This window comes from Dreissena polymorpha, chromosome 3, assembly GCF_020536995.1.
Source record: "Dreissena polymorpha isolate Duluth1 chromosome 3, UMN_Dpol_1.0, whole genome shotgun sequence".
NCBI lineage: Eukaryota > Metazoa > Mollusca > Bivalvia > Myida > Dreissenidae > Dreissena > Dreissena polymorpha.
Genome location: NC_068357.1, coordinates 118,892,323 through 118,916,028, shown reverse-complemented (window position 1 = coordinate 118,916,028; position 23,706 = coordinate 118,892,323). Strand labels below are relative to the sequence as shown.

The following is a 23,706-nucleotide window of genomic DNA, read 5'->3' as shown; positions in this document are numbered from 1 at the left end:
GATAAAAATGAATGTATATCAGTAAAGCAAATACATGTGTACGTTTTATGTTACATGATACACAATAATCTGACGCTCGGACGGCATAATATACAAGGGCAATAGGGCAATTTTATATGCGTCCTCCTGAAATTGTAGGATTGAAACTTTTGTGGAAAAAACTGAAGTCACCGTAAGAGTGAAAAAAATTATATAATCAGATTAGATGTTTGCTTTCTGAGAAACAGCATACTATGTCTCTACGAATGACTAAGCATGTGAATATTGCACGCAAGACATTGTTGGATGGTGCTGACCAATCGTATGAAGTTATATCAAAATGTCAAATTGATGCGTTAATATCATCTAATAGTTCGTATATAAGTTGCATCAAGTCTTATAAAGGTGACCCGTGTGACATTGACCTACTGATAACAAAATCAGCAATGGTTTGTACCCATACAGACCAACCACTATATGAAATATGAAAGCTCTGTAATGAATGATTCTCATGATTTTAAACAGAAATCAAGTGCGACGGCGAACTATCTGACTTACGAACAAAATTCATGAGTGTCCCAGTTGAGGGGTCTTTTTTCACATAATGAAAAGTGATATAGAAGTCAGAAAACGAATATGATTTTTTTAATTTTGGTATCAACACATTGTCAACATACAACATTATTTCCACTGCAGGGATAGCTATGTACATCAAGGACAGGGGAACAACAAACTTGGTTCAACAAATGTACATATATACATACACATTATTAGAACATCCCTCTACAAATAAACCACTGAATATAGTAGTGGTATTGATTAGTATAATTTGCGTCTTAAAAAAGCAATACAGTTATTGAAAAACTATAAAAAAATATTCAATTTAATTACACTGACAGTAAAATAATGATATAGTTATTTTAGCAAGTATATTTGTACAGTTTAGAGAAATATCGAAACATGAATAATTAAAATTAAATTAACAGTAATGTTTCGATTTAGAAGATATTGAGGCACGTCAGACAAAATGATGCAATCAATTGATAAGCAATTGATCATGATGTGTTACACAAGCTCTTCATAAAGACCTTGGAGACGTCGTCATAGAATTTTATTTATATAACAGAGCCTTACCAAAGCAAATTGTCACGTTGGTGTTGGTCGAACAAACGAATTAATCATACCAATATAGCCCAATACTCATAATGTGTACACTTGTATGGTTACCATTTTATTTCAGCTAAACAATGATAAAAATAAAATAAAATAAGAGTGTTCTTCTCACTGTAAATATCAATTCAATATGTTATTCAAACAAGATGTACATACACAAAGGTTATTTAATTGTTGAACAACAGAAACAAAACATTTGATTTGAAATCAAGTTTGAATACAAACAATCAGATTTCATGGGGAAATCTGGCTTTAAGATTTGTGTAAAACTTTTAAAGCGTCAGTTATATGTCAAGTATAAAATAAAATATTGTGCAGTCCATGCATTAATATTAGTCAGAATTACAAAAATAATTCAAGACTCTATTGTCATTCTATCAAATTGATTTCTTACAAATTTCATTAAATATGAATTTTGTTATAACAAATACACACAAGTTTTTGGAGAAATGAGAATTCAATTGAACCTAAACTTATAAATACGCATGAATTAAAATTGCAGTTATTGACAATTTCAAGCATATCACATTGCTCTCCCTTGATATGTTATTGTTTTTCAAATTCCTACATATTAATATTTTTCGACTTGATTTCCTCCTTCATATCAAAAATATTGTCAGTATATTTTTACATTTAAATTGGATAGGTTAAACGTATCGTATAAAACAATGTGTTTCTATAACATAATATATCTTTTGTCTTGATATAGCTATACAATCTTACAAGTTACATATGAGCATTTGCAAAAACAGTGTTATTTTTATTGTCTTGCACCTGAAGGATTCACGTTAAACACCAAACAGGGGGTTCCACAAATTGAAACAAAACATAAATCATAAATTATTTACACCGTCTATGTATGTATTTTGTAATATATCAACAAAAGCATAAATAAATAAATATATATATATATATATATCTTGGTCAAGTTATTATACTCATTTACGCACATTAATATCTGGTTTTTATTAGTCTATTAGAGCCTGCACATTGTTTACAAAGTATCATGAACTATTATGTCCGAATACATACGTCAACACTAGATATGAGCATGGTAGTAATAAGTTTGGGATCCACCATTAGCTATTAACACTTATAACGTTGGTTAGTATTCACGAATAATCTCATCATTATAAATTAATTCATTGAAAGCATTTCATAGAATTATAGTCTTTTCATATCCTTAAACAAACCATAGCAATTTTAGTTAAGATAACCTTTCAAATTTTATTCATTTCAAACAATCTTTCTTTAAATGATGACAACTTAGGCTTTTCGGGCCTATTATCAGCGTTTTGAACATGTATACAGCTTTTAAAATATGATACATTTGTGCTAATATTTAATAATAAAACCAATTGTCAATACAGAATTTACAATTTACCGAAGATAAAACAAGTTTGTGGTAATAAATTAATATTTTGCTTTTTTAATTTTACGAGACTACACACGATTCTTGATAAAATACTGACTCCTCTGAGCAAAGTAACAAGTATTGTATACAGACGGAAATACAGAAAGATCAAAATAGAAGTGTCAAAATGTTTAATCTTTCTTTAAAAAAACTAGCATGTCTAGCTATATTACTGATAAAACAATACTGAGATATGTTTTATTTAATGAAAAGAAGACAATAAATATGACATTTTGTACAAGTTACTAGTATTAATTAAACAGCTTTGCTTAAGCATAAAGTCAGCGTATGCAAACTCTTAATGCTAAGTTTTTCCAAAATCTCGAGTAATAATTCAGAATATTAAGTAATACATGTAACTAAGACTTACTTCATTTTGGCTTAAAATAATTCTTTATATAACTGCTTTTAACAAGTAACATTCACTTAATTTGTATTACCAATTTTGACTTCATTACACAAAAACATATATATCAAATAATTGACAGCATTATAATGCCCATACTACATGAAATGTATTCGCTGGTCACATTCCACAATGTGACATGCCACACGACTTTATGGCTGGCCACGTGACTTGGTATACTTTGTCATTCTGCAATTTTATTTTAAACTATGCCACTCGTTTCCGACCCATCCCACAATTCCAAGATGAGATCTTCAATTATAGTTATTGTTCACAACAGAAGGCAAGGCTATAACACGACCAATACAGGATCTTAGAAAGTAGCATGTGTTTAAATTTTATTCATAACTGATCTTCCGAGGTATAACTAACTGATGCAACAGGATGTTTTTCTAATTGGCCGGTTTAATTTTGTTGATTAGTGTCTGAAAAAAAGGAAGATGCATTGTTGTTAACTCCACTTAGTCATTTTGTTTGTTTTTTTTAACAAAGGGTCTGAGGGCAATGAACAAGCAAGGTCATGATGTTCATGGGGCTGTTGGTTAAATAAAAAATACTTTGGGTGAATTAAAACTGACATGTAACAGTGTTTGTTTCTTTTTCACCTCCTCATTTCCAAATATCTAAAAGTCAAACCATCAATTTGGCGATATAGGATGGGATATGAAATGCGCTAACATTCCAGTTTTGTCTAAAAACTCCATTAATGTCAACACTAAATAAACACGAAATATCCAAGGGTCCAACATCAATCTCAGGTTAATATGTTTGGAGACGTTTATCAATAGAACGCATAAGTATTCCTTTCGTAATAACAATCATTTTTAGTATCGATTAAAGAGAAAATAATTGCAATACAATCTTAATTGAAATGGAAAATGTCTCATCACTCCAGTCCAACATGCAATCTTGCAAAGGTCACCAAAGCCCATGTGACCTTGAACCTTTCCCTGACACCAAGGTGAGTACTGGGGCGAGTTGGAGGACTTCATCGTCATGGGTATGGCACTGTTGAGAGGGCTGACCTCGCATGGATCTCTTTGATTTGTTGTGCTGCCACATGAAAGCCCGCTGATCTGCTCTGAGCGGTGTGAGTCAACCTTGGTAGAAGAGAGGCAAGGTGAAATATTTATGTGTTAATATATTGCACAACATAACATATTTGTTAAAGTGTTCACAAATACATACTAGCAAATTTAAATACATTAATTAGACTAGTAAGTTTTGTTTCACAATGCACTTTTTTCATAATAAGTTTATTTTTTTTACAAAATTCTTATTTTTAATGTTGCATTACTTATTTCATTAGTTATAATGCTTTATAATTCTTGCCTTTATGTATTGCTTTCAAAGTACCTGTATCAATATATTGTTGTTTCTTAAATGAATAAAGAGAGTGATTTATTGGTTAACAAGGGCTGTTTGTAAAACATGCATGCCCCCCATATGGGCTCTCCATTGTAGTGACAGCCATTGTGTGCATATGTTTTTTGTCACTGTGATCTTGACCTTTGACCTAGTGACCTGAATATCAATAGGGGTCATCTGCGAGTCATGATCAATCTACCTATCAAGTTTCATGATCCTAGGCATAAGCGTTCTTCAGAAATCATCCGGAAGCCATGTAACTATTTCGGGTCACCATGACCTTGACCTTTGAACTAGTGACATGAAAATCAATAGGGGTCATCTGCGAGTCATGATCAATGTACCTATGAAGTTTCATGATCCTCAGCATAAGCGTTCTTGAGTTATCTTCCGGAAACCATTTTACTATTTCGGGTCACCGTGACCTTTGACCTAGTGACCTGAAAATCTATAAAGTCATCTGCCAGTCATTATCAATCTACCTATGAAGTTTCATGATTCTAGGCATAAGCGTTCTTGAGTTATCATCCGGAAATAATTTTACTATTTCGGTTCACCGTGACCTTGACCTTTGACCTGAAAATCAATAGGGATCATCTGCGAGTCCTGATCAATTTACCTATCAAGTTTCATGATCCTAGGCATAAGCGCTCTTGAGTTATCATCCAGAAACCATTTTACTATTTCAGGTCACCGTGACCTTGACCTAAAAATCAATAGGGGTCATCTGCCAGTCATGATCAATGTTCCTATGAAGTTTCATGATCCTAGGCGTTCTTGAGTTATCATCCGGAAACCAACTGGAGGACGGACCGTCAAACCGACCGACTGACATGTGCAAAGCAATATACCCCCTCTTCTTCGAAGAGGGCCATAAATATGAGTCTATATTTAGATGAAATACCGCCAATATCACCTTTCACCCAAAATGAAAAATATCTTTCTAAAATAACAATTATTAAGAAGAAACAACATTTAAAATTACAATGTTCATCCTTAACTCCATAACAAAATATTAGTTAAAAAAATATCCATGCTGAGCTGACGTTTCAGCAAACTACTGCGCCTAGGCTGCCCAAACATGGTTGACGGCTGACCTGACCACTGCTGCTGATGAAGCTGTTGCTGGGCAATAATGGGTTTGTTGCATGGATACTGTTGCATGGATACTGCTGGTAGCTAAATATGAAGCAGTTTGGTGATGTGTAAAGCTTCAAGCGATTGGAGAGAGATCTGTGACGATGTTTGTATCTAGGGGCACATTGCTGTGAAAGAACATAATCTGCAGTTACATACATGTAACTTCTTACTTACCATGTACAGGCAGATAGTGTTGCTGAAACAACATATGCATTCACTGCCCTGTATTGTATACCCACATCGTTCCGGATCAGTAAGAAGCCATAAAATAAATTGATGTTACTTTGTATCATTATTTCCACAGTATAACCGGTAACATAATTTGCTACACTTCATGACATGGTCATGTTTATTTCAAAGCCATTTAACGTTGCTTGCAGGTAATGAAAAAGCTACTGACCTAATAAAGAAAATTGAATGCTTATCATGTGAGCTTTGCCGATGAAAAACTTATAATTTTTCAAGGAAAGATAGTTGTTGATTTTATAGTAATACTGAATTTTATTTCAGAATTCATTGAGAAGTAAAACATGTCTATGGCTAGCGCAGATTCATTCTTTCCATTAAAAAAAAAAATCACACAACCCGACATTTGTTAAACTGAAACTGTGAAGACCCCGGAATATTCACATTTAAATGTAGAACTAACAATTATCTACAGCAATCATTTTATAAAACATGTTTATTTTATTGTTTAATTCCTAAAAAATAGATATCGTGCAAGTTATCCGTATGTGGTATTTTTTATGTTGATGATAATTACCGATGGGTTATTCAATATTTCACTGTACAATAGGGGTATATACATATTTAGAAAATTACACATTTTGAAACTTCATATTGGGCAAGCCATTGGATATCATTAGTCCAACGATTCTCAATTGTATTCCTTCAATGCAATACTTTAACATGAGGACTTAGTTAATCAATGTCAAACTTATGAAACAAACTACAGATATTTAATAGATTTTGAGTTCAGTCAAATTGTTCTCAAAAGAAAATACTTTGAACTATCAATACTGTGACAACTGTTACGCTGGGTCTTGCTGGTAACAGAGGGAATACTGAGTTAAGATGGGGTCAAAGTAATGACCGAACAGCATGAAACCCCACAAATTGTTGACTGCTTATTTTAACGAAAGGTAACCATTAAGTAATGCTTAATTATTGTTAACATGTATACATAGTCAGTTTCATACATGCCATACGTCCCGGATTGTCCGGGACAGTCCCGGAAATGAAGAACTTGTCCCGCTGTCCCGGAAATCTGTCAAATGTCCCGGAATTTACAAAATCCATATACATGTATACATGTACCTTATCTTAGGCTTAACTGCACCTTGAATCTGTGCATATCTGCAGCGTCTCCATGACAATGCCTACCCGAATAGGCAGACTACGCTACGTGTCAAAATCGATCAATTAACAGGGGTATTGTTATCATATCGATTGTCTCACGTTCGCGGTCAAACCGAAAAGGCGGCATTGTTTAATGTGGTTGTTAATTGACTTTAATCTACTACGTCATTATTTCCCGCTGCGTAAGGGCAAAGGATAGTTGTTCACACATCTGAAGTCCAACATAGCTGAGTAAAAAATTAAAAGCAGTTTATGTTCGCACGTTTAACCGACAAAGAAGTTGAGTAAAAAAATAAGCATATACAAACGTCATCCTTTTTATTATATAAATGTTATAGATGAATAAAGGCGTATCAACAACTACGCGTTACACACCGGTCTAAATAACAATAACGCAATGACGTCACCATCTATATTTAGAACGCTTAAACTGAAAACACGTGGCTTGTATCGGAAGTAGTAATGTTTAATTTGACGTTAATAGATCAAGTGTATTTCGAATCGGCTTTCGAACTTTTGCAATTAACGATGCGAAACAAAAAAAAGTACCAAAAATGCATATGTCTGTAAATATCGCTACATTTTATACATGTCCCGGAAAATCGGCAAAAGTCCCGGACAATTTAACTCAATGTCCCGGAATTGGTCTGAAAAAATATGGCATGTATGGTCAGTTTATATAGTAGATAATTACTTCTACTGGTCATTAATTTTTTTCCGTTGTTTCCATTTCAAGCAAATCTTGCAATAACAATCAATTTTAAAGGAACAAAGCCCACAGGCCCCACTTCCTTGTCAAACATGTCCATATCGCCATGACCTTTCAGACCCACGCGACCCTGAAACTTACCTATACCCCAAAATGGGTACTGGGTTGACATCACGGATTCTGTAGCGAATAGTGTTGCCATAGATAAGGTGCTGTAGACCAGGGCAACACATGGCGCTGGGATAGATGTGAAGAGGGTCACATCAAAGGCCCTGGGAACCAAATGGGCTCTGGAAAGGGAAGTGCGACCCACAACATGAGCAAAAGGGAAGTCTAATAAGGTGCATTGGCAGAGTGGATATTAAGTCTGCTTAGTGATCATGAGACCTGGGTTCAATGCCCTTTCAGGTATTGATCTCTGCATTTCCTACTTACATTACTAGAAAATGAACATGGGAGTATCTCGATAAGCATGAGGATTTCAATGCAATCAGCTTATATTAATATGTTAAAATTAAATATATGAATTGTACTGCCATATGAATAGTTTCTAGATTAAACATTAAGACATAGGATAATTAATATTTAATATGTACAAGATGATATCAAAAGGAACAATTAATGTAAGTGTAAATTGTGAACATGAAGTATAAATAGGATCCTGGTTTTGAGTCAGCAAAGGCTACGGAAATGGAGAACATTTTCTGCTCAAATCGTAATTTTCGTCAAAGAAAGTCTCTTCTTAGCCTAAGTCAGGGACGACAATCTACGCACATGCATTAAGACCCATTTTCCCAGGACGAGACAAATATTATAATCATCCATACTGAGCTGGCGTCTTTATAAACTGCTGCAATTAGGTTGCTGTCCAAGCATTGAAGATGGCTGAACCGAGTCTTGCTGCTGCTGATGTTATTGTTGCTGTGCGAACATGGCCTGGTTGCTAGGATACCGTGGGTTGCTGATTGTCACCAGACAATGATCTGTGGCGATTGTTTTATTGGGGTGCCTCTTGCTTTGAAAGGAAATAGAAAAGATATAAATTAAAGATTGCACAATGTCATACACATTAATCCCACTTCATTTTTCTCGCAGATTACAATGTCAGGAATGATTCCTCTTTCAGAAATGAAGCTCTTTCAACTAAAAACATTATTCACATTCATTACAAAGCGTCTATTTTTAGTTCCGTGTATTTTTAGTTGATAAGATTTTCTTTTCCACCAATACTCTACAATGTATCTCATCAAATTTAGATAACTTATCAAAATTACCTTTTGGATGCCCTAAAAACAGATTTCCGGAAAAACAATAGCTGTCTCCATCGAAAGACATATGAACCCCCAAAAACGCTTTTTTCGAAACCTAAACGCATATTTTGAAACCCAAACGCTGACCCTAAGTTCAAGGTCCAAGCCAAAAGGGTCAAAATTTGTGTGCGTTTGGAAATGCCTTGTCCATATACACATGCATACCAAATAAGAAGGTTACATCTGAAGCGACATAGAAGTTATGAGCATTTTTCGAAACCTAAACACAAAAGTGTGACGAAAAGAGAGAGTGGCAGACAGACGGACAGTGCGATCACTATATGCTCTCCTTCGGGGGCATACAAATTAACAAAATAAGTCTGAAAATTGTTATTAAGCATTTCACAATTGTAAGTTGTGTAGCTGGGGTTTGTGTAGTAAACAAAAGTGGGTATAATTTTCAACTTTTATTTTAATTAATCATATAAATGATAATGGTCTGATGGTCTGAAATATAATTACATAAAGTATTTTAAGATAAATTATAAATCAGATAACTGAATAAAACAATATAATTCAAATAATATAATGATTACTAGTATAACAATAATACACGTAAATACACTTACAATAATAAAATGACTCACCAGTGACTAGATGCAGACAGAACATAAAGATGGACGGTTTATAAGCAATTGAAAAATGCTTACAAGGTTTTATAACGAACTGAACCAATTGTTTTAGATATATACAATCATAAAGATGTTTCTAAAATCATCTCACCTAAAAAGCATTAACGACTAATAACATAACTTGCTCATTGATCACCTATCAACTCAAAAAATATTTATTGGAGTGTGCGATATGAAAAATTGATTTTTCATTTCCCACAATTTCACCAAAAGTAATAATTACAATTTATAAAACAAAAGAAAAAAGCATAAAGATTTGTCACTGTTGGAAATAATAATTACTTAAGTTATACACTTAAAGAAATGCAAAACAATGATAAAGCTGTGTCACTCATGACCATATTAATAATTAACAAGAATTGTGACACCGTAAGAGTTTCGCGGCATGGAATGAGTTGGGAGACCAAATCATATTGAAAACCGATTATTTATAAGCATTTGATGAGGTTACCATTATTCTCGCAGAGAGTAATAATTTTTCGTGGCCGTTTGATTAGATGCTTAACCAAGTAAAAATACATTTCTCATGTCAATAATATTAAATACTTTCAAAGAGCAAACAATCGCAGTTTTACGGACATCCCAATTCTTAGCCAAAACACTATTGACTGACATACAATCTTTTTCTGTCTTTATAAATTTTTTTCAATTGAAACATCTTCATTCCTTTTGATAAGCTAATGTTGTATTAAATGTGCAATGCCTTCAGCGGTTTAATTTTTAAATACAAATATTTTGCGAGATATTCTTTATTTTAGTATCTATGTAACTTTAAAATTTTGAATACGTCTTTTCAATATTATATTGATTAAGGATCAACTTGTAGAGCTGGATAGGAAATTAGCTAAATGTTCCCTTTTAGTTACAAAAAAACAAACATATTTTGAAACCAATTTGAAAACCTTATGTAGTGAATTTTAGGCTGTCAAAAGTGAAAAACATTTTTGACATTTTATTTAGGACCAATTACCAGCCACGAAAAAGACAAAAACAACAATAGCTAACCTTGGCCACCATGTTGTTCCACTGCTGCTGTGAGAAGTCCGTGGATAGTTGCGAGCCCATGGGCATAATTATCCTTCTGCTGGGACCCACAATGCTCAACCTGGATGGCGGCTGTAGGAGCCCGGATTGGTACCGCGGTGACATTGGGCCTGGAGTACCCTTTATTTTGGCGTTGTTGCAATGTTCATTAGCCCAGCGTTGTTTTATGGGAATGCAAGTGATCTAAAAAAAGATATATGTGAATTTGAATAACCTCGCACCACCCAGTCTATGTTGATGCGATGGCAGTATGGGAAATTATTGATGCATGCGCTTATAAACCATGCCAATATAACAATCCCACTGGGTGGATTGTTCTTCTTGACCCCCTGAGTACTACGTGAACAATGCATCGATTATAACCTTTATTGAATTACCAAGGGAGCTTACCTGTTGAGATGTTGGGACCGTTTTAGAGTGAGGGAACCTGGTGACCCCACTGGTGAGTGTAAGGCGCCTGGGAAAAGATGAGAAACATCTGCATAAATCTCAGAAATGTAATCAAGCACCAGTAAAATATAACCAACAAGCAAATTTGTTGAATTGATATCCCCCGCCAATATGCTTCTGGACACAAAAGTGTTATATTTGACACTAAAAAAAGCATTTTTTCAAGATACAAATGGCCATTACTCCGTTATTTACAGATGGTTTACAATGCCATTTTGCGTGCATCATTCTCTTATTCATATATATACTCATACCAAGTTTCAATGAAATCGGCCAAAGCACGTCCAAGATATGGCTCTGGACGGACGGAAAGACGGAAGGACGGACAAATCCAAAACAATATCCCTCCGCCTATGACTGGAGATAAAAATAATAAAATGGCATCAGGAAGACAGTGACATTTGTTTCACAAAAATCATTTTTATTATGTTTTAATTGTGTTGATTGATTTGTTAAATGAATATGTACAGTACATTTTGTACAAATACAGTCTACCTTGCTTAATTTACTCCTGAGGCAATACAACATGTATATATATTATACAACTAATGTCATACATTCACTTTCAGATGGTACAAGTTGACCACTTTAATAGAAAACAAGGGACAAAATTGTCACAAAACCAGGTTTTCATTGTGAAAAAAAATCTTATAAAGGGAGAAAACTCAAACTGAACTTTGAAATGAACAAACAAAATTAACCCCCTTTGTAAGTTTTTTTTTTTAAATCTATTTTTAGTCGTGGCGACCTTGACATTGGAGATATTGACGTGATTCTTTCGTGCGGCACACCTTCCCATGATGGTGAACAAATGTGCCAAATGATTTTAAAATCTCACAATAAATGACATAGTTATGGCCAGGACAAGCTCATTTATGGCCATTTTTGACCTTTGAACTCAAAGTGTGACCTTGACCTAGGAGATATCAACGTAATTATTTCGCGCGACACACCGTCCAATGATGGTGAATAAATGTGCCAAATGATTTTAAAATCTGACAATGAACGACATAGTTATGGCCCGGACAAGCTTGTTCCGCCCGCCCGCCAGCCAGCCCGCCCGCATTCGCCAATCTAATAACCAGTTTTTTCCTTCGGAAAACCTGGTTAACAAGGGCTGTTTGTAAAACATGCATGCCCCCCATATGGGCTTTCCATTGTAGTGGCAGCCATTGTGTGAGCACGATTTTTGTCACTGTGACCTTGACCTTTGACCTAGTGACCTGAAAATCAATAGGGGTCATCTGCGCGTCACGATCAATGTACCTATGAAGTGTCATGATCCTAGGCAAAAGCGTTCTTGAGATATCATCCGAAAATCATTTTACTATTTCGGGTCACCGTGACCTTGACCTTTGACCTTGTGACCTCAAAATCAATAGGGGTCATCTGCGAGTCATGATCAATCTACCTATGAAGTTTCATGATCCTAGGCAAAAGCGTTCTTGAGTTATCATCCGAAAACCATTTTACTATTTCAGGTCACCGTGACCTTTACCTTTGACCTAGTGACCTCAAAATTGATAGGGGTCATCTGCGAGTCATGATCAATCTACCCATGAAGTTTCATGATCCTAGGCGTATGCGTTCTTGAATCATCATCCGGAAAACATTTTACTATTTCGGGTCACCGTGACCTTGACCTTTGACCTAGTGACCTCAAAATCAATAGGGGTCATCTGCGAGTCATGATCAATCTACCCATGAAGTTTCATGATCCTAAGCGTATGCGTTCTTGAGTTATCATCCAAAAACCATTTTACTATTTCGGGTCACTGTGACCTTGACCTTTGACCTAGTGACCTCAAAATCAATAGGGGTCATCTGCGAGTCATGATCAATCTACCTATGAAGTTTCATGATCCTAGGCGTATGCGTTCTTGAGTTATCATACGACAACCACCTGGTGGTCAGACCGACCAACCTACCGACCGACCGACCTACCGACCGATATGAGCAAAGCAATATACCCCCTCTTCTTCGAAGGGGGGCATAAAAATCCTAGCTTCCAAAATGAACATGAATGACCCGGAAATTTAGATAATATTGTTTGTAACAAGTTTATTATGATTGAAATACTAGTACACAAAACAAGAGATGTTATTTTTCAGAAACACAATGCCCCCTTTTGCGCCGCTTTGATTTTTTTTTCATTTTGAAAGTACAGATAATTATCTCCCTTTGAAGCTCATAACTTCCCTTGGATTTGTTTTTGTGACTTTTGACCTTGAAGGTTGACCTTGACCTTTCACCACTCAAAATGTGCAGCTCCAATAGATACACATGCATGCTAAATATCAAATTGCTATCTGAAACAACATAGAAGTTATGAGCATTTTTCGAAACCTAAAGGCAAAGTGTGATGGACAGACAGACAGACTGAAGAACGGACAGTCCGATCACTATATGCCCTCCTTCTGGGGTTTAAAAATCACAAATTAATCATGTGGATAAGGTAACCTCGTTTGTCCTGAAGTCCACACTCAAGAGTCCACTGCAGCTTATGTCTGTCCAGTGCTTGACAGAGTTTCCAGTCGTTCAGCTGTTAAGAGAGTCTGCTGTTCTGGGAAACCGATCTTCGATTGTATAACTCTGAGAAGAAAATCCAAGACTTTTATTTCTTTGTTTATAGAACACTCCACACATTACAATTTGTTTATTTGTTAATGTGTTGTTGTTTTTTGGACCAAATAGAGCAGTATTTCAGTCATGGTTATTCAGTCAGTAAGTTTACATTCTCTTCCTTGTATTGGGTAAACTGGTTTATAAGAAAACAAAATATACATACTTGTGCTAATAACTGAAAAATGCCTAACTTGGGCATGAATGCTCGTAGACATTATTTCATGACCGATATCTACACAAATTATGTGGTCACATTTAGATTTTAACGTAATTTCTAATGCTCAACAAACTCAGCTTACCACAAGAGCTGTCTCCATAGGATGACATATGCCCCAGAAAAACGCGTTGATAGTTATGTAAGACAGCTAAATAACAGAACGAATTTTCAAAACCTAAATGACGACCCTAACTTCAAGGTCATGGCCACTGGGGTCAAGATTTGAGTGCGTATGGAAAGGCCTTGTCCTTATACACATGCGTACCAAATATGAAGGTAAAATCTAAAGGGACATCGAAGTTAAGAGCATTTTTCGAAAAGCATATTTCAAATCATAAATGCGGACCCTAAGTTCAAGGTCAAGGTCAATGGGTCAAAACGTGTGTGTGTATGGAAATACTTTGTCCATATACACATGCATACTTAATATAAAAGCTACATCTAAAGCGACATAGAAGTTATGAGCATTTTTCGAAACCTAAACGCAGATTTCAAAACCTAACCGCGGACCCTAAGTTTAAGGTCAAAGGGGTCAAAATTTGTGTGCGTATGGAAAGGCCTTGTCCATATACACATGCATAACAACTATGAAGGTTACATCTTAATTGACATAGACGTTATGAGCATTTAAAAAAAAAGTGTGACGGACAGACAGACAGACAGACAGATGGACAGTGCGATCACTACATGCCCAACTGTGGGGGCATACAAATATCTTACATACAAACTACGGCTGATCTTTAAACTGTCTTATCTGATAACAACTTGTACAGTAGATACATCCGTTTCACAATCTACAATTGAACTGTCAATGATACCCGGTAGACTTTTAATGGTTTGTCAAACCATATACAATGGAAAGTTTGAAACCATCTAAACTGGGACAATTATAAAACTCATGTTAGGAGGGCATTGCATTTTGAAGTGGAAGTAATTTACCCGAGTGTCTGATAAATCCCTACAAAGTGAACAATGGATCCAACAATAAGTAGGAGTTACCATTTTTAAGATATATTTATCCTTAATACAATTTATTTTTTATTTTAAGCATATAGGTAACATACCCTTATATGAGTAGTATTTTCATTTTACAAAGATGTTACATAATATACATGCATTTTCTAATTTTTATTCACAGCAACACAATGTTCACTAAGCTCTTATGATTGATTTGTTTACTTGTCAATCTGGATTATATCCTGTAAATCTGGATTATATCCTGGAAACGGGCTCGGGAGCGTTTCAATCAGCCTTTGGCTTTCGATTCAATCAAACTAAAATAAATAGATTGTTTAACTAAGCAGCAACATAAGCATAATTCTGCTACGGTGCAAGTCAAATTTTGAAAACTTGGATAGTGAACTAGACAATGACACCTCTTAAATGTGTAAAATTGCAATCAAATACATGTGATAGAAATGTGCCGTTTAGATCGTTCATAAAACAGTTCCGTGAGTTAGACAGCTCAGACTATTTTGTAAATAGTGGAGCTAATTATTTAAGCACACTGAGACTACTTAGCTCTCACGCTGTAACAAACAAAGTATATACACAAGACAAGAGAAGCTACTGTATTTTACCGTATTAACATCGCCTCTGTGGATGTCACCCTAAGCATCATCATTGACTCAATAGCAATTTCAGGAGATTGTTGCACTCAGTTTCCTCCATTGTCATGTTGCAAACCCTGCTGAGGTGATTGTTGTTGTTGAAGTGCTCTGCGGTTTGTCGCGCTTGCTCTATCAGGGTCCTGGATGTGAGGACTAGTGCTGTCCGGAAATAGAGCATCGCCAAGTATCCCCGATGATTGTCAGATTTACTATGTTCATCTAGGATTAAAACCTGTTTAATACCGGAAAAAAATCATAGAGTGTATCTAATGTCGGATGTGTTTCCTACGTCAACCTGAGAAGTTTACTTTTATTCTCCTAATGTATGTTGTATTTAAGAACTGTGATCAAGATTAACACAACAAAACATTACACATTGGAAATACATGACTGCAATACACAACACACTTACACCGTCCACAAATCTTAAAATAAGCCTACTAACCTTATGCGTTTCCTGATCAGATTTCACTTTGGGGACATGGGTTGGGACAGGAGCTGACGGTGCATGTTTGGTCTTTTAGTCTGGTTTGGTGTCCACTGCCATTTCGTGAGTCACATGAGTCTGTAACAGCCGGTCAGGGGCTTGAGTGTGGCTTAGCTGGTCAACTTGGCCGATGGCTTTGCTGTCTATGAATCCATGAGGGCTGGACTGGTAACCGTGGATCCACATTGATAGTTCGTATTAACAGTATTGTGTTTTAATTCATGTATGGTTCTTGGCAGTGAAAGGAAATTACCTCCACAGCTTGGAGATGTATCTACCTGAATTGCATATTGTCCTTGCGGTGTCTGTTATTCAGATGGATTGTAAAGTACCTGGCCTTTCTTCATGTAAGAAAACTGATTATTTATCTATCCTGTATGTCAATGCAGCACGAGCATCAATATGCGAGCAGTCTATATCAACGTTCAGGGCACATAATCAGCAGTTTCCTTCTCGTATACAAGATTATCATATTAAAGCACGGGGCATTTCAATTATGTTCACAACAAAGGTGTTTTTTATTCAATGATGACATTCATTACTGTTGAAATAATTGCCACAATCTTATAATATCAGTTGTAGCCTGTTCAGTGAACAGCTGGATGAGGACTTGCTGACATATTGCAGATTGAATGTGTATTCTCTTGCATTCCCACTGGTTGATAGACTGGCCAATTTCAAAAAGAATTCATATAAAGAGGTACTTGAGTGACACACAAGCAAATATTTAGTCCGCACACAAATATTTGTACAATAGTTACTGCACATAACATAATTTCTTGCACATACATAACCTGAAATAATACAAGATTCTAGTTGGCTTACACAACATAAAAGGGAATAACATTTAACAATACTCCAGTCATATGTGCAGGTCTTCAGATTTAGCATGTACAACAGGAGTGTCATAGAGTATACAGAAATAATTCCCATGTCAGCCTTTTATGGAAACTATTTATAGACAATTAGATTGTCTCTGGATGGAATCATTATGTAACTTCTCAACCAAAATACACTTAATATTAAAAGCAGAATAGCCAGATTTTGTCCATCCTGTTTGTCAATTTAAGATTCATACACAATTAACAATGTAATTATTTACAATCATACAGTATCATCAGCACAAAAAATAACCAATGCCCCACTATGTGTTCTAAATCTATAATATAATTTACTGAAAAGATCCATGTGTTTTCATCTTAAGATTACTTAAACTTGTTCATATTTAAAAAATGTTTTTATAAAATGTTAAATACATTTGCTATGTTTTGAAGTTATTATTCATTATTCATTTTTTTACATTCATCTAGAAATGGTAGTCTAAAAATAGCACAAGTATCATGTGACTGTATATGTATGTACAAACAATTATTTAAATGCTCCTCTCATTTCATACACAGCTTATGACAAATGGTTAATTAAAGGGCAATAATGAAACAAATATTTTAACAATATAACACCAATAGTACATTTAAGTTCTAATGTTCAAAGACAAACTCAAAATTGTATAAGTAAAACACAATATGTGTACACATATATGTTGCATCTGCAACTAAACACATATATTTTTTTAAAATATAAAACACTTCAATGTTTGTATGCTAACCAACACATTGTCATTGAAATACTAATCACTAATTACAACAACTAATACATACATGTACACACTATTCCACTCTGAACACCAGGATGTTGTCCCTCCACTGTCCCACAATGATGGATGATGTAGTGCTGCTGTAGCAGACTGACTCTGGGCCCCTCACTCCACCTCCCCAAGTAGGCAGCGTAGTCAGCTTACTCTTCCCCTCCCAGCCCACCTGTAGTACAGTGGGGGGCCCCCATCCACAGACCAGCACCTGGCCTGCAGGGGTCACATGTAGACCAGATGGGTGACGTAGTGCTGGGTCTGTGAATGTAGCCAGGAGTGTGCCATCCCTGGCCAGGGTGAGAAGCTTGTCCTTCCTGAAGCTGATGATGTACAGCCTGTCTCCTGTGGGACTCACAGCACACTTCCATACTGCAAAACAGAGTAACATCAAGATATTGAATTACTGTCAATGTTAAATAATCTTATTAAACGTACTGCAGTGATATTGTATTACGCATATGTTGCTATAAAGGGGCCTTTACACATCTAAAATATATGCATACATTTCAATGATTCAATAGTTAAGCGTGACAATAAACTTCAGTAGCAGAGCTATTGTGTAAACGTTTGACATGTTGAAATGCGACTGGTGAGTAAGATATGAATTGAAGCAAAATTACACAGTCTATTCGATTGAAAAAATTACACATACAGAAACAATTGCTCAGTTCAATCAACATGTTTATACCATGTTACTATGTGCAGCATGAATAGATTTTCCACACATGTATACATGTGATAACTATGTACTGAAATAAGTGAAATCGACCAAAGCAGTTATAATTCATGTGCTGTGTTACAACGTTATTTGTGTTTTTCAAGTGTTTATAACAGGAAAAATAATATTCAAGACAACAGTTATTGACACTTTTCTAGCTAGTTAGATACAAAACCAATTTGAACAGCAAAATGTTTAAATGAACATACTACTATAATTACAATGAAATTAATACATACATTTGAACACTTCATAAAGAATACAACCACAAGAGTACCTATGCTATAAGGCGTTATGAAATTATTCAATTTAACAAACATATTGTACATGTACAATCATTTAAAAACCACAAAATTAAGACAGGGTCAGAAAGTGTCTCTTTCCCAGGAACTCAGTTTCTATTTATAGACATGTCATGTAGTGACAGTCAAAATACTTCATTACTCATATTAATAAATCAATATTAATTTCTGAATCTTGTTTTGGCTACAATGCACTGTAGTATTCAAAGGGCACATATGAATTATAGAACAATTTTTTTATAATACATCAGCGGGTTTTCTGCTATGACATCTGAATTTTATTTTAATTTCATCTCACAAAGTATATAACTATAATTTATATGATTTAAAAACAAACAAACAAGATCAAACCTTATGGGTCAATATTTGTTGATTAAAAAAATAAATCCCAATTCGGTTCATTAAGTCGATAAAACTTTCCAAATTTGTCATTGTATGGATTTAAAACAAGAGCACAGCATAACAGGTGCCAACGCTCGGCTGCGAAAGCTTGTCAGATTTTTTTTAGAGGTCACAGTGACCTTGACCTTTGACCTAGTGACCCAACATTTGGTGTGGCGTGTAGAACTCATCAAGGTTCATCTACATATGAAGTTTCAAAGTTGTAGGTAACAGCACTTTGATTTAAGAGCCTATATTAAAGTTTATATTAAAGGTCACAGTGAGCTTTGACTTAGTGACCCAAAAATGGGTGTGGCGCGTAGAATACATCAAGGTGCATGTACATTTGAAGTGTCAAAGTTGTAGGTGGAAGCACTTTAATTTTAGAGCCAATGTTAAGGTTTAAGCACGACGCCTACAAAGAATGTTAAGGTTTATGTTAAAGTTTTATATTATAGGTCACAGTGACCTTGACCTTTGACCTAGTGACCCAAAAATGGGAGTGGCGTGTAGAACTCATCAAGGTGCATCTACATATGAAGTTTCAAAGTTGTAGGTGGAAGCACTTTGATTTTAGTGCCTATGTTAAAGTTTTATATAAGAGGTCATAGTGACCTTGACCTTTGACCTAGTGACCCCAAAATGGGTGTGGTGTGTAGAACTCATCAAGGTGCATCTACATATGAAGTTTCAAAGTTGTAGGTGGAAGCACTTTGATTTTAGAGCCAATGTTAAGGTTTTAGCCAACGCCTACAACAGACGACGAGCTGGCTATGACAATACCTCGGGTATTCTCTGAAAACAGCCGAGCTAATAACAAAATTCGACTAGACTCCTTTTTCCATAATGGCTAGAAAAATCCCTGTACATATTACAAATGTTATCAGGATGGATTCACCATGATTCTTACCTGTCCAATCAGCTGATCTATCTTGGTAGAGTCTGCAGATCAGTTTGCCATTCAATGAGTATTTGTACAGTTCTTGACCAGAGGTGACAAAAAGGTCTCCTTGGTGATGGGTAATACATGTACATTCATGTTGTAACTGAAACTTCCTGCCAGAAACAAGCTTTCCCTGGTTGACAGTGATAAACTGGACCTCATGTATCTTGCTATCATGGTCATTCACAGCCACTGCAACCTCACTGGGTATGATCAAACAAATGTCAACTGGCCGAGCATTCACATCCCAGTGACTCACCACCTGGTATTGCTGGTTCAGCAGCTTGACATTCTGATATATCCTGTCTACAACCAGTACCTGCCCATCGGGAAGAACACATATGCCACCGATATAACATACAACTTTATCACTTGGTTTTCTCACATTGTGCTTAGTAATACTCTGGACATTAAACACCTTGCTTGACTTTCCTAGCAGAGTTAATGCCTGCTGTATTATATGCTTACATTTTATGCTGGCTATAAGGCAGAGCTCCTTATTATCTCCAATTTTCTGAACAAATTCATGGAAATGTGACAAGTCATTGTGAATACTGGTGCATTTATTAATAGAACTTGTAACTGACTCTTTTATGCTGATAACTTCATCTTTCATCTCGTTAAGTTCCTTCGCAGTAATATTATCAAATTCATTCACGATAGAGAGAACACTCCTACACATCTCTTCTTTTAAATATTGCTCATTTCCGCCTGATGTACCCACAGAATTATTATCACATTCATCTATATAAGTATTTAAATTGCCACACATTTGCTCTATCATAACTTCCCTATGTTCCTTGTATGTTTTCTGCAATGACTCAACGCTGGCCTCCTGACTGATATGAAGGCTTTTGATTTCTCCCAGAACAGTTTTGAGCTCCACTGACAGTCCCTGTAGGTCTGTGGGCTGAGTGTTGGTCAGCTCATTAATTGGAGTCAATTTACTGCACTGGCTGAAATAATACAATGTCATGAACATACCTAAGATTAGAATAGTAAGCGATATTATGTAATACTTCAAACAAGTATAAAGTTTAAAATAAAACAAACATGACAAAAAGAACTCTTTTCTTAGGCTTAATATGGGGGTATACAGATTTGCCCTTTTCCCTGTCTTTTTTCAACATACCCAGAGTTATGGCAACTGTTTAGTAAATAAATCACATATAAAATTGTGTTGTGAGTTACTCAAAGAGTACAGCTGATAGTGGGATGAAATATTCTAAAAGTATTACCCACCATGTGAAATTTCTTCTCACATAAGAAGAGTCATGTCCCTTTAACCAAACAATCATATTTCTTTCAATAGTGAGAACCATACCTCAAAAAGGATTGTTGCTAGAGGTATACGTCTACAGTAACATATTAATCGTCAGGTACACTCTTGCAACTCCATATTTTTGTTCACATTTTTTTGTTACATTTGTGCAGTTGTGGAACAAATTAGATTGTAGAGCTATCCATGTACTAAGAACACATTTCTAGTTGTTTACATTGTTTTCACTTTTAATATTGCAAACCTTGACCACACTATAAATAATAACTCATGCAAGAAAAGATCATTGATGCCACCCCACACAAAGCAGGCATGACTTATAATTAATATCTATGCTCAAACATTTTTAAATAAGCCAGCAATGAAAATCAATATATAGTTCACAAACACCTGTCATAAGTGGATTCAAATTCAATGACTGAAAGATTTAATAATGGCAGTACTGTAATATATATAGAGAATATTATGTGAGTTTTGGATAAAGATCAAGTTTACGATCGTTGTTATACTATCGATTTTCATCTGATAATAGGGTAAATGTAACATGTCCAATATTCCTGTAGTGTTTTATCATAATCTGCTTCAACAATTGTTATAATGGGTAATACAGGTACTGAAACTGACTACTACACCTTTATAATTTCATGATATAAGCTTACGTGACCTTTGACCCATGGACCTTCACATGGATTTACATCTGAATCTTCCTCGATGTAAACATAAAACATGTTGCATGGATGTAAGTCAAAGCATTCGACCCTAGATATCATGTGGAAACAATTGGTCTACGGACCAACTGATAAAGGACAGATGCAAAGCAAAATAACCCCGCAACTCATTCTTACAGGAAGTCCTCTATTTATTAATTAAGTCTTAGTATAAACAATCTAAGACTATAGCCTGTAATGAGCGGCTTATGGCAATTGCAACCTGGTCTACTATCTCACAATATGTTTTAATGTTATTTAACCTATTGTGATTATTTTGCATTTGTTGTTGTCACACTATCTATTCGTGGAAAAGTAAAGACGCCATTGTAAAATATTTATAAGGAGGCTCCAAGAGAAAGGTCTATTGTTTATTTATATGTGATATTAAAATGTCATAAAGTAGCAAGCCTAGAGTCAATGATTTTTTAAAATATTGGGCTGTATGTGTAATATTTTCACTTTACTTTATCCTACACAAAATTAGAAAAACAACAATTTAAAAAAAATAATATTTTTTCTCATTATTTGAAAAATAAATAGTTAAATGGCAGCAAAGCAAGAGCCAATCGCTGTTCATGAGCTATTTTCACATTTAAATGTTAATTTCCCAATGTTAATGAATTCCAACTCACAAAACACGTTCATGATTATATAACACATATTTTTTACAGTAACGTGTACTTAATATTGAACAGAGTGGATTGCACATTTTTCACAAATATACACAGACCAATGTCTAAAGGAAAAAAAGTTGGAAAATAATATTCATATTCAAATGAATTATACCCAGAGGGGGGTAAAAAGTGGGGTGTGGTAATTTATTAGATGATGTTTAAAAAAAATGGGGGGGGGTAGGGGGTGGGGGTGAGAGGGGGGTATAATGAGGTGTGGGGTAATTTATTAGATGATGTTAAAAAAAATTGGGGGGGAGGTTGGGGGGGGGAAGGGATTCTGGGTAGGGGCGTGGGGAATTGTTTGGGTGGAATCCATTGTGGTATTCAGGTAAGTGTTTGTTTGTCAAAGTAATAATAAAATGTGATCATAAATAAAGAAGTTATGGCAAATTAAGCAAAATGTTCAATTATCTAAGTGTAAAAGAGGCCATAATAATGTAAAAATGCTTGATACAGTGGTCTGCTTTTGTTTATAGGTTGGGGTCATGTTGGTAAACAAGAATGCAACATATAAAATCAATATGTCAAAGGATATAGGAAAAATTTTGGGTAGTACGCAAACTTTAACATGGATTTATCAATAATATGCATATACTAAGTATAAAAGGGGCAATAATTATGTAAAATGCTTGATACAGTGGTCTGCTCTTGTTTATAAGTTGGGGTGATGTTACTAAAGAAGTATGCAAAATATGAAAGCAATATGTCAAGGGACAATGAAAATAAATGGGGTTGTACGAAAACTTAAACATTTGCTGCATATGCTAAGTGGAAAAGATGCCATCATTATTACAAAATGCTTGATAGAGTTGTCTGCTCTTGTTTATAGATTGGGGTCATGATGGTAAACAAGTATGCAAAATATGAAAGCGATATGTCAAGGGACATTGAAAATATTCGAGGTAATCGCAAACTTTAACATTTGCTGCATATTCTTAGTGGAAAAGGGGCCATAATTATGACAAAATGCTTGATAGAGTTGTCTGCTCTTGTTTATAGGTTAGGGTCATGATGGTTAACAAGTATGCCAAATATGAAAACAATATGTCAAGGCACAATGAAAATATTTGGGGTAGTACAAAAACTTTAACATTTGCACGCTTACGCTAACGCAGACGCTAACGCTAA

The 23,706-nt window shown here is 35.2% G+C and overlaps 1 protein-coding gene and 1 long non-coding RNA gene across 6 annotated transcripts in view; both read right to left on the bottom strand.

The window, feature by feature from the left end:
- LOC127871198 (uncharacterized) overlaps nucleotides 1-23,706 on the bottom strand; it is a 173,464-nt gene that overhangs the window by 128,173 nt on the left and 21,585 nt on the right. Inside the window, exons 2-3 of the mRNA XM_052413941.1 lie at nucleotides 19,883-20,871; nucleotides 17,780-17,940 (exon numbers count right to left, since the gene is read on the bottom strand). Of these exons, the coding sequence (XP_052269901.1) occupies nucleotides 17,780-17,940; nucleotides 19,883-20,871 (1,150 nt within the window). The remainder of the gene's footprint in view (nucleotides 1-17,779; nucleotides 17,941-19,882; nucleotides 20,872-23,706) is intronic.
- LOC127871201 (uncharacterized) lies at nucleotides 609-17,672 on the bottom strand. 5 transcript variants are annotated; one of them, XR_008045212.1, is made up of 9 exons: nucleotides 17,582-17,672; nucleotides 15,882-16,717; nucleotides 15,407-15,668; nucleotides 13,445-13,576; nucleotides 10,925-10,991; nucleotides 10,496-10,717; nucleotides 8,376-8,563; nucleotides 7,690-7,838; nucleotides 609-5,605 (listed from the first exon to the last, which is right to left on the bottom strand). It is a non-coding gene; the product is annotated as an uncharacterized LOC127871201 (long non-coding RNA). The 5 variants fall into 5 exon arrangements; XR_008045211.1 differs by lacking the exon at nucleotides 17,582-17,672 and adding an exon at nucleotides 15,006-15,100 and having other exon boundaries at nucleotides 15,882-17,121; XR_008045213.1 differs by lacking the exon at nucleotides 17,582-17,672 and having other exon boundaries at nucleotides 609-4,780; nucleotides 4,917-5,605; nucleotides 15,882-17,121.